This window comes from Geotrypetes seraphini, chromosome 2 (assembly GCF_902459505.1).
Source record: "Geotrypetes seraphini chromosome 2, aGeoSer1.1, whole genome shotgun sequence".
NCBI lineage: Eukaryota > Metazoa > Chordata > Amphibia > Gymnophiona > Dermophiidae > Geotrypetes > Geotrypetes seraphini.
This window is the reverse complement of record NC_047085.1, coordinates 399,255,380-399,268,222: the sequence shown is the minus strand read 5'-3', so window position 1 is coordinate 399,268,222 and position 12,843 is coordinate 399,255,380. Positions and strand designations below refer to the sequence as shown.

At 42.8% G+C, this 12,843-nt stretch overlaps 1 protein-coding gene across 3 annotated transcripts in view; it reads left to right on the top strand.

The window, feature by feature from the left end:
- ITGB8 (integrin subunit beta 8) overlaps nt 1–12,843 on the top strand; it is a 153,188-nt gene that overhangs the window by 45,576 nt on the left and 94,769 nt on the right. For all 3 annotated transcript variants that reach the window (XM_033930923.1, XM_033930925.1, XM_033930924.1), the window contains one exon: nt 8,364–8,538. In XM_033930923.1, the coding sequence (XP_033786814.1) occupies nt 8,364–8,538 (175 nt within the window). The remainder of the gene's footprint in view (nt 1–8,363; nt 8,539–12,843) is intronic.

The following is a 12,843-nucleotide window of genomic DNA, read 5'->3' as shown; positions in this document are numbered from 1 at the left end:
TTGACACCTGGCATCTGCTTGATGCCCTTGAAGAGCAAACCGCCGCGCTGCACAGCGCCGCGCCGCCATGTTAGAAAAACAAGCTTATTGGCTCGCTCCAGCGCGATTTGGAGGATCTCGCAAACCGCAGCAGGCAGAGTAACATAAGGATCTTTATGGCAACCCTCCAGACAAGCAAGTGATCCATTGACAGGGAGCAGATGGCCTCCCACGGAGTTTTTTATCCATTTTAAATTGTGGTTTGTTGTTTACCTTATTTACCATGGACCCCTGAAGAAGGCGTGTTTTCCGAAACACGGACCATGTTGGGTCTTTTGGTTTGTAAAAAGGTGGTATTGGTTACCGCATTTAATATTGGGTAAAATAAACATTGCCTGCATCTTGTACATATCAGTCTGCAGTTTCTTTTTTGTTTTTTTTGTTTTTATACTGCAGACACTGTTAGGTTTTTTTTGTTGCTACATAAAGATTCCTCACATATCATGACTCTAAATATATCCAAGATCAAACTTCTGGTAAAACAAACCATCACCAAATGGTCCCCATTATTTTTGACTTGGTGGGGTCGAATCGCATCTGTAAAAATGACTCTAGCACCACGAATCACTTACATATTGTCTGCTACCCTCCCATTGTAAGAAATCAGTGTTTCAATGGATTGATAAAAATCTGTCACAGTTCATATGGAATAATAAAAAACCTTGCATTGCCCTGACTAAATTGAGAGCCTCAAAAGAGAACAGTGGAAAAAATGGCAAAATGCCGGAATATAGTTTGTGGAACAACTATTTTATGCACCCAATTCCCTCTGATTGCGAATTATTATTCTCAGTGGCTTCTACTGTCCGTATCCATTGCATCTATAACACCCCACTTTGTACATTTGCCAGTCCTGAATACGTTCCAATACTGGAGCGACTTGACTATCGCCCATGGGAGAGCTGTATCAGTTTTTTAATAAAATTATGTGAGATTACACTGCACAACAATTTTTTGGTTAAGTCTTGATTCCTGAAAAGTTTTTGGTGATTATGACAGGTACCAACTTGGTATGCTCAAATATGGTTTTGGTTTTACTGCATCACGTAAGAACTATGAGAAATAGACATTTTTATGTTTACTGACAATAAAATATATAGTCAAGTTTACGTTTCGCACAAGCGACTAAATGAAACAGAATTAAAAGTGTTTTGCTCCCGAGTTTCTTTTATATTCAGTGTCTGGTGCATCACGTTGTAGCATCCAACAATAGTCGGCAAGCATTGACGGATTCCAATTGCCCTGGTATCGTTTCTCCATCGTAGCTATGTCTTGATGAAACCTTTCACCGTGCTCGTCACTCACAGCACCGAGATTTGCGGGGAAGAAGTCCAAGTGTGAATGGAGGAAATGAATCTTGAGTGACATATTGCACTTCATTCTCTTGTATGCTTTGAGAAGTTTGTCTACCAGCTGAATGTAGTTTGGGGCTCTGTAATTGCCCAGAAAATTGTCAACAACGTCTTTCAAGGCTTTCCAGCCAATTTTTTCCGGCCCAACTAACAGATCTTCAAATCGCTTGTCACTCATAACATGTCTGATCTGGGGGCCAACAAAAATACCCTCTTTGATCTTGGCATCAGTTATTCTTGGGAACATCTGTCTTAAATAACGAAAACCTTCCCCTTCCTTGTTCATTGCTTTCACAAAATTCTTCATGAGTCCCAGTTTAATGTGAAGAGGAGGCAAAAATATCTTTGTCGGGTCAACAAGCGATTCATGTGCTACATTTTTCTGTCCTGGAACTAACTTTTTACGGAGTGGCCAGTTCTTTCTAGAATAGTGCGACTCTCTGTCTCGGCTGTCCCATTCGCAGATGAAACAGCAGTACTTTGTATAGCCAAGCTGCAGTCCTAGTAACAGAGCAACGACTTTGAGGTCTCCACAGATATTCCAGTTATACCTGGTATACTGGACATACTTTAGTAACATTTCCATATTCTCATATGTTTCTTTCATATGTGCTGCATAGCCAACAGGTACTGAAGGATAAACATTGCCATTGTGCAACAGAACAGCTTTCAGGCTTAACATTGACGAATCAATGAAAAGACGCCACTCTTCCGGGTTGTGATCACAACCAAAGACCGAGAACAATCCTTCAATGTCACAACAGAAACAGAGACTGTCGACTTGTGCAAAAAATTTGGTTATATCATGATGCCGGTCTCGAAACACAGAAATTTTCGTACCTGGTGATAGCAAACACCATTCCTGCAGTCTCGAACCTAGCAGCTCAGCTTTTGCTTTTGACAGACCCAAATCTCTGACCAAATCGTTCAATTCGGACTGTGTTATCAGATGTGGATCGCCTGATGAGGATGGTTCAAAATCCGGGTCAATGTCACTGTTAGAACCCTGCACTGCAGTTTCTTCATCTGGTTCGTCTAAGGTCCAATCCTCTGGTGGTTTCGGAACTGGAAGACTGTCATCATGTGGCATGGGTCTCATTGCTGAAGGCAGATTAGGATATTCAATTGACTTCTTGTTTTTGGCAGAGAAACCAGACACATTAGTCAAACAGAAATAACAGTCCGTCACATGGTCTTTCTGTTCTCGCCATATCATCGGAACAGCAAATGGCATCGTCTTTCGAGTACCTCTGAGCCAGGCTCTCAGACTAACAGCACATGTCGCACAGCAAATGTGAGGCGCCCATTGCTTGTCTTGATCACCTATTTTGCAGCCAAAATACAGATGATAGGCTTTCTTTACAAGGGCAGTCATCGAACGTCTCTGAGGCGTAAGTGTATATTCCCCACAGATATAGCAGAATGTGTCGCGGCTGTTACGACACCGACGAGACATATTGCCCGACACCAAAACGTCTATAGCATCAAGCTTACTTACTGTTATATTGCTACAGCTACTATACTACTATACTTTACTATACTGATACTATATACACACACGGACTATCTATATTAACCAAATGAGCAGGATCGGTGTATGGAAGCCACCATTATAGCATGGTGAGACAGCGCAAGCTCGTTCAGACCTGCCCAGACATGCCCAGGATGTCATCTTCCATAAAACAGCTTCCAACCTGGCTAGATTTTATGCATGGACATACCCAGGCGGCACAAACCGTTGTTGATAAGACACTTATGGGAGAAAAAATTGTTTGCATCCAAATATAAGAAAAAATCACGACAAAATTGAAGATTTCTCTGAAATGGTACGTGATGGGTAATTTTTGATGTAATATTCATGATCAGCACCCAAAATTCTATAAGAAACACCCAGCAGTGTTCAGGAAGCAAAAACTTTGTTGTGCAGTGTTATCGATATACTTTCTCATCTCACATCATGACTCAGTGGGAATCTATGCTGACCTCTCCCATCTCGGACATTGATTGGCAATTATGTTGGATGAAAACTAATTGCCCGCTACTATCCTCCAGAGTGTCGCAATCCATTAATTTTGTTATGTGGCAGGCGATCTAGACCCCTCACCGTATGTGGAAAGCTAAACTGAGACCTGACCCTAAATGTTGGCACTGCCTCAGATCTGATGACACTTTAGACCATATGATGTTTCACTGTAACGCTATTCGTCCATTCTGGTCAAGCATTTGGAAGACCATTAAAAACATTTCTACATGTCACTCAGATCTTACATTTGATATTGTTATGTTATGCTCTCAGCATCCCTGTTTTGCTGATTCTGCCTGCCCTTTAAAGCTGATTGACACTGTTTGCAACTGCTATCATGCATATTCTCAAGAATTGGAAATCAGCCTCTCACTTAGACTGCACCTTCTGGTTGAATCCATTATTGTACAATAAACATGAACAATATGCTGTTGATAAATGTCATATTTCCAGAATGTCTTCTTTCGTTCCTGCTGTATCACCTTGGAAATTTCTTGAAAGGTACATACAGCCCACCTTGCAGACCATTCTGCTGTCATAATTCTGCTCTACACCTTTCCCTTTTTCTTTCTTTTTTTTAGCACCCTCATCTTGCTTTATCTCTCACAGAGATATCGAACTGTGTAGTCTAACCACTGTGTTATATGATGCCCTTCGACAGCTATCATGTTCATTGTTATGTTTTTGATTTTATTTTGTATTGTAAAACTTACAATAAAAAATTTGAACTTAATGATGGAGATGTTGATTGCTTAGTATTTTATTTAAAAAAATTTTTCTTTTTAACTTTTGATTTCACTCTTTTCTATCCTGTTTTTAAATGTAGTTCCTTTCTTGATGAATATGTATTATATATTGTACACCGCTTGGATCCTTTTTTAGGCTGTTATGCGGTATAGAAAGTTTTTAATAAACATAAATGTACTTTAGGATCCAGCAGCCCACGTGCCATATTTAAACTGACCCGGCTTAACTACAGCCTCCCCCCCTCCTATTAAGCGCACACTTCGTTTAAGCGCAAGTGGCAACCTGGTCCGAAGGCTGTGCACTTCAGCGGATATAACTGTACTGTATATTTCCCACTAGGAGAGAACCACGACTCCCAGATTATGAAACTTCCTAACTGTCTCCCAGAAATCAGAAACTGGATATCCACAAACAAACTGCAACTGAACACCTCTAAAACAGAACTACTCAAAGGGCACAGCACCTACATCCGTCCCTCTCTTCTTTGGGATCAACTACCATAACTGCAAAAGATCAAGCATGCAGTTTAAGGATACTTCTCGACTCTAACCTATCACTTTCCAACCATATCTCTCAAGTGGTCTCTTCATTCTACTGTCTCCAACTACTCCAGAAAATAAGAAACTACTTCTCTGAACCCAACTTTACTCAACTTCTCTATGCCTTTGTCCTCTCCCGCATGGACTACTGCAGCACACTATTCAATGGACTGACAGTTCAAAATCTTCAGCATCTCCAATGTGTACGAAATGCAGCAATTAGACTTCTAAAGAACCTTTACACTAACAACCCCATATCCCAAGCACTACCCACAGCCAAATACTGCATCTTTAAAGGCTTGGTACTAGCATACAAGTTCTTACACAACATGGCGCTCTGCTACATATCAGCCAAACTTCCATCTTAAGTCCTGAACAGACCGCTCTGCTCCCAAGAGGAAACACGGCTACAATTACCCCCTGGTCGTGGCCTCTGACTCCAAACTGCCAGATGTCAATTCTAATCCCATTTTGTACCAAGCTAGTGGAATCAACTACCGCTACATATAAGATCCATAGAAGGGCTTTTAATCTATAGGAAAGCAATAAAAACTTACCTCTTTACCTAATTCCCTTAGCCTATTATCCTTATGGTAAAGCACCTAAACCCCCAGCACCCTCTGCACCTCACCGTCATTAAACAGACTAACAGAGCATCTAACCCTCCAGTCTTCCTCCTTAAGTTTTAAACAACCATCCAGTCGATAATTCCCAAGCAAATGTATACCAAATACATGTTGAATTAATTTTTGTGAATGTTAATTTAGGATGAACAAACCATATTATATGAATGTTTTGACTAATTATTATGTAATCCCCTCTGGGGAAGACAGGATATAAAATGAATTAAATAAATAAATAATTTTCAACATCACTTTTTAGCTGTGGAAACTGTTTTAAAACATTCATTCAGTTCAATGTCTTATGCTTTTGCTGCTCCAGGAAGGGAAACAGATCACTAGACTCTTTTGGTAAACACATTTTTGGTATTTTGGTAAACACATTTTTTGGATCACTAGACTTTTTGGTAAACACATTTTTGGTATTTTGGTAAACACATTTTTTTTGGATCACTAGACTTTTTGGTAAACACATTTTTGGTATTTTGGTAAACACATTTTTTTTGGATCACTAGACTTTTTGGTAAACACATTTTTGGTATTTTGGTAAACACATTTTTTTGGATCACTAGACTTTTTGGTAAACACATTTTCACTCATCTATGCTCATCAATAGAATTATGGACTACCAGTTCAATTCTTCAATTTATTGTTTAAACAACTTTCAGAGTTTCAGGAATTCCTCCCTCATGAGAAACTTAAAGAATTCTAACACTTACAGTTCACTATGAGAGAGTTCCTAGCTAGAGGCATATTTGATGCTTTCAATGTATTTTCTGGAACATTGCAGTAGCAATTGCTGTGCACCATTTAGCTGGCTCAGGGTCTCTGATCTAGAAACTTCAGTAAGGGAGCGCCTTTCAGATGCTATTTGTAAGGGTGATGATCTGTTTAGATACAAGAAGTGGCTGATAAAATTTTTAAAAACACTTTGTCTAAGCCTCAAGCCTCTCGGTCATCGTCTTGTTCTAGAAGATGCTCTGCTCCATCCAGTTATTTATACTACTACAATATGAAATGTTATAGTCTGCTATCTTCATCACCCTCTAGGCCTGCTGGTCAGCATCCCCATGTAAAACGACAAGACACAGAAACCTCAACCTCATTCTCTGTCCAAACAGCAGTCGTGTTTTTTACTCTTTTTCTAAAGAGCATTGCCAGTGTTCCCCTGATTCTACCACCCACTCTCACTATTGGAGGCAGATTGCTCTACTTTCACCAACTGATCAGTGGGTGCATTGAGCTGTTACTCGGGGCAATCTGATCAAAAAGCCTTCAAACCACCCACCAAAAGTTTATTTTCAATTCCCTTGTTTCCTTTTTTTGTTGTTGTTGTTGTTGTTAGTATTTTTCAAAGATACATTATTCCAGACCTGAATGACTGTAAAGGGGATGGGACTTAATATAACATTTTTTTCTGTGTGGTTATAATTAAAGCAGTTTATATATTTATAGACATGTACTTTTGTACCTGGGGCAATGAAGTGTTAAGTGACTTGCCCAGAGTCACAAGGAGCTGCAGTGGGAATTGAACTCGTAATCTCAGGATGCTGAGACAGCTGCTCTAACCACTAGGCCACTCCTCCACTCTATTACTAACTAAATTCAGAATTGGTTTTCCTTGTAACACTGATCTAGTTTAAAAGGGTTGATTTCTTTGAAATTGTTTTGAGTTCTCTCCTTTAAGCATCGGGTGCAGTAACCACAAAGATAAAGTGACTTTCTCAGACATTTTATAAGGAAAGGATTTGGCAAACACACAGACCCCTAACACAGGCATATTACGTTGAACATGGCCGTGTTGTCAGTATGATTTCCTTCTAGATTCCACAATAAAGCCTTGCAGCAGCAGATGATTCTGGAATTTTTTGATTGTTGTAGTTGTCCGGGTCTTGTTGTGTCTAGGTAGGTAGAACCAACGTTTCAACCATCATGCTGTGGCTTTTGGTCACCACTACTCCTTTGTGTGTGCATTTACCTGTGGGGACCAGTTCTCTTTTCTTTTCCTCATTAGAGGTTACTGCTTCATCTTGAGAAAAAGTTCTATATACAGGATTGCTTCTTGCCAAGGCAGTTCAGGGGATGCTAGTGGAAGCAGGATGGTTCTATTATGTCTTTGGAGGTCTCTTCCTTATACTTCTCTGTCTGCCATTTGTGTTTAATGGATGAGGGGCAAAAATAAAAGGAAATTCTAAAGCAGAAGGTGCAATTGTATTCTCTATTGCAGATCTGTAATCTTGCTTAGCCCCTAATGAAAATCCCTGTTGAGAAGTTATAGTGAATGTGTTGTGCTGACTGAGTTACTGCCTTTCTTAGGGTTACTAGATTTTACTATTGTAAAATCCGGACCCGCCGCACCCAGTCCCACCCAGTTCTACCCAGCCCCGCTACCGCAACCTGTTTTCATGCTCGGAGTCGCATCGGGAGGGTATCTGCACATGCGCAGGTGTGATGTAATGATGTCACATGCATGCATGCGCGTGATATCACATCATTGCATCCACGCATGTGAAGATGCCCTTCTGGCACAGTCTTGCACTGGAAGCCTATCAAAACCCAGACAGTGCCGGGTTATAAAAATCGCCTCGATGCCCGGACATGTTCTCTAAAAAGAAGACATGTCCGGGTAAATCAAGACATCTGGTAACCCTAACTTTACTGTTTTCCATCCTGCAAACTTAGAAAGTATATCAATACAACAGTAAAATTGTTTTTATGGGGCCTAAGCAAAAAAGGCATAATGTGCTCTCTGTAATTTTCTTTTGTTACTACTGATTTTTACAAGATGCTTATTTAAATTTGAAGTAGATTTTTTATTTTTTCTTAATTTAAACCAAGTTGGTACAATTATATTAATGCCCAAAGACATTTTCTAGTAATTGCAACATTAAAAACATGTGTTGACCAAAGACTATGCTATAGCACAATTTAAAGTAATATTTTCTAATTGGGAACACTTGGTAGTTAATTCCTTTGCTTAATTTATTTAAATATGTTGTAGATTTCTTGTACTCTCTTATACTTTGTATTTTCTTTTGATCAGGATTTCATGATGGAAGCAACTAAAAATGAACGATGTGACATCCTGTTTAATTTAATATACAAAGGCTGCAGATCGGATTTAATAGAATATTCTTCTGTCCAAGTAACAATATCCAATGTGGAAGAAGCTAACACACAAGTGACACCAGGAGAGGTTTCAATCCAATTGTACCCAGGTTTACTATCTAAAATTTTAATAATTATATTGGTTGGTGGTTGCCAGATATGATCCAGCAAAGTCATCAGACTTAGGTGGCCATATGTTTGGGCAGTCACTAATTTTGATTAGGACTGTGAAGTCAAAATTGGAGCTGGAAACAATTTTGGCTGGAGTCAGAACCAGAGTTGGTAAAAATATAGCAAATCTGAATCTAGCTTAAAATTAGAAGAATATTCTAATATACGGTGAATTTATAATTTTATACTTGTACATATTTTTATCCTGGTAGATCCAGAACAAAAAATTTAAAGCTTAATATCAGCAGGAGTCAGAATTGGAGCTGGAATTGGACAGTAGAAAAATAGGAGTTTTGAGTCTGAGTCAAAGGTTTGGTATACTGTCTCCATAGCCCTGGTTTAGATAGCTTTTTAGATTATTACACTTCTCCCTCCTTATTCACTGTGATAGGGGATTAACAGAACTGCAAATACAGAAAAACCTTGAATAACTTTTTCATATGTTATTCGCTGTTTTCTATTAAAAACCATTGTGAATATGGTGAAACCGTGAATAACATAGTGGGAGACCTTTCCTGTTCCTGAAGGAGAGGCAAAACACAGTAAAGAAAGTGCTGGGAATCAGTGATTTTTTTTTCCTATAAATCCTTGGAATCAGCGATTTTTCTACGCAAGTTGATGTAATTTGGGGGAGGAGCCAGCAAGCTAAAAAACGTGAATAATCGAAACTGCAAATGCTGAAACCGCGAATACGGAGAGAGAAGTGTACACATGTCTGTGAAGAGAAACAGAAAATGAAAAGCCATATTAGAAGTTAGCAAAGCATGGGGTAAATTACAAGCAAGGTATGTGTACTGCATAGACTTGACTCTATAGACAAACATTGATATCATAACAGTACATTCTGTAGCACCTGGTAGACTGGTATAGTCCTTACGAATGATATAGTCCTTATGAATGGGTTATATACCTTACTGGTACCAGCAGGTAGAGACTGAGAACAAACTTGTATATCAGTATAGCTTCCCCCTTAGCAATCCAGTCTATCTCAGTCTCCATAGTAGGTAGTAAGATTAATTTTGTTCCCCTCTTAGTACTGTTGGAATTTTGTTTTGGACTCCTGGGTTCTCCTTTGTGCCGGACAGAGCTTGGACGGGTCCTGTTTGGGGATCCGTCCGACCTCGAGGGTGTTAAACCCGGCGGGTCTCGTGCTGGGTCCCTTCCTCCACCTCCCCAAATTTTTGTAGAGGTGCCTCAGCCGATGGCCTGACCCCTGATTGGTCAGCCTTCCAGCTTTGAGAGCCATGGAGTCTGTTCTGATTAAGTTTAAAAAAAATCCTAAGGTGTGCCGGTCTAAAGGGCACATTTCCCTTTAAAACTGCCTTTTTCACATCTAACCTACACTTTTCTTTCAGCTAGGGTGGTTTTCAGCACAATGAGTACTTTTAAGGGAAAAAAATGCTCATTGTGCTTTAGACGTGAGGTACTCGCTGCCAGCCTGTGCAAGCGTTGTGCTGGCTGGAGCGGTGGGGGGAGTCTCATCGGCAGTGGTTGCCGGCGACCAGGACACCCCGCCGCATTTACCTTGCAAGTCGGCTTTGGATCGCACCCACGCGGAGGGTTCCCCAGCTGCCAAAAGTCAGGGTGAAAAGGATTCCCTTACCGCCAGAGCGGCTGGGGATTCCCTTTTCATGTCGGTTGGTTCCTCGGCCTTAGCGTCGGGAAAGTCCCAGGCTTTTCAGATGTGGCAGGCTGCAGGAGTGCCAATTTTGGCGGTTTCAGGTCCAATTTCGGCAGGAACCTCCACCTTCATTTCTGTTACCTTATGTGATCCTCACCCTGTTCTGGAAAGGTATGCCAGTGGCAAGATATGGCAGGGTCCCCTGCTGGGGCAGGGAGTCCCTTGGGGTTGCCGGGGTTTCCCCCCCTGAATTTGTTGGCACTATGTAAAGCTTATGTGCTGGTGGCTGGAGGTTCCATGTTCACTCCAGGGGTCTCGGAGGGGGTGGTGGGTTGCCCACGACATCTTCCCCATGCAGCGGTGGTTTTGTCCCCCTCTATTCCTATCTCATCCAAGTTCCCGAGGGTTTCTTGGGATGAGGATTTTTGCCCAGAGGAGCAAGATGTTATTGATGAGGACCTGGACCCTTGGGGAGATTTCCAGGATTCTCTTGGGGGGTCAGATTCCGCCAGCGAGGGGTTCATTCACCCCCCTGCTGGTGAAGATGCATCTGTTGTGCGCATATTTCAGCGGGAAGAGCTTCATGAGCTAATTCTTCAGGTCTCCCTCAGTTTTGCACTTTGAGGACACTGTGTCAAAGCCCCTGCTTGCGGTGGACCCCTTGCTTAAGGGGATCTGCTCTGCTTCCTACTCTTTTCTTGTGCATCTAGATATTCAGGGCATTATGCTTGCACAGTGGCAGGTGCCAGAAGCTCCCTTTCGTTTTGCGCGTTCCATTGCCTGCCTGTATCCCATTCCTGAAGGGGACAGGGATACTCTAGAGTCACCTGTAGTGGATACGGTGGTCTCTTCATCTCTAAGCGGTATACTGTGCCCGTTGAGGGTGGTGCGGCCTTGAATGACCCTGAGGAGCGCAAATTGGAGTCCTCCTTAAACAGAGATTTGATGTGAGAGCTCTGGCGGTCCAGGCGGCGATGTGTGGCGGGCTGGTGGCTCGAGCGTGTTTTCACTGGGTCGAGTATGTGCTTGACAGTAAATCTGAGGATTGTCAATTGCTAAAACGCGAGGTGGCAAAGATTGAATTGGGTGCTTCTTATCTTTCAGATTCCATGTATGACCTCTTGCGACCTTCTGCCAAGTCGTTGGCTTCTGCAGTGGCAGCTCGCCGTACCTTGTGGTTTCGCGCTTGGTTGGCGGATGCATCATCCAAAGCTAAGTTGACAAAGTTTCCCTTTTAAAGGATCTTTCATGTTTGGTGAGGACCTGGACAAGTTGGTTCAGACTCACTGATTCTAAAGTGCCTCACTTCCCTGAGGATAGGTCTAGGCCGCTGGCTCGAGGTGGTGCTACGCGTTGGCGTGATTTCCGCCGCTTCCGCCCTGGTCGAAGGGCTGCTTCTTTTCAATCTCCTGGGCTCTCTAAAGGGTGGTTCTTCCAGTGCATGCAGTCCTTTCATGGTGCCCGCAGGGGTGTGGGTAGTGCCCCCGCCACCCGTCCTGCCCAATGACTCCTTGCCGGTGCCCATTTTGGTTCCAATGGGTGCCTGTCTTGGTTCCAGCGCCCAGTTCCAGCGCCCATCTTGGTACTGGTGGGCACCTGGCTGAGGGATTCTTATCCAAAATGGGCAGATCAGTGGGTTCCGGAGGTGATTTGGGACGGCTATGTTCTGGAGTTTGCCCATTCCTTGCCAGATCATTTTCTCGCTTCTCCCTCGTAGGTGGCATGGAAGCAGCAGGCCTTTTTCCAGATCCTTCAAAGATTGTTGGATTTCCACACAGTGGTTCCAGTTCCCCCACAGGAGTGGGGCACAGGTTGGTACTTGATTTACTTTGCAGTGCCAAAGAAAGAAGGAACCTTTCGTCCCATCCTAGATTTGAAGGGGGTCAACAGGGCTCTTCACATGACTTCTTTCCGCATGGAAACTCTGTGGCCTGTGATTCTGGCAGTTCAGCCGGGGGAGTTTCTGACCTCTCTAGACCTGCACATTCTTATTCAGGCCTCCCATCATCGCTTCCTGCGCTTTTGTGATCTTGGAGCAACACTATCAGTTCTGTGCACTTCCCTTTGGTCTGACCACAGCTCCACGGATGTTCACCAAGGTGATGGTGGTTGTTGCGGCAGCGTTGTGAAAAGAGGGCATTCTAATTCATCCCTACCTGGACGACTGGTTGATTTGAGCGAAGTCATTCCAGAGAGCACCTGAGTGGTGGAGTTTCTGCAGTCGCTGGTGTGGTAGTCAACCTTTCCAAGAGCCAGTTGTCTCCATCTCAACGCCTGGAATATCTAGGAGTGCTGTTCAACAACTCCTTGGGGAAGGTCTTCCTTCCAGAGGCCCGGGTAAGCAAATTGCAATCTCAGATTCGCCTGCTTATGGCATCCCGGTGTCCTCGGGTGCAGCATTTCCTTCAAGTTTTGGGGTCGATGGCGGCTTCCCTTGATGTGGTGAGGTGGTCGTGGGCCCACATATGTCCTCTTCAGTATGCTCTTCTTTGGAGGTGGTCACCTCAGAGGCACAGTCTGAATCATCCTGTTCCACTTCCGGGCATGGCTCGGTGCAGTCTTTGTTGGTGGCTCCAGATCTCCCATCTTGTACAAGGGGTGAGTCTTGACCAGCCGCAGTGGA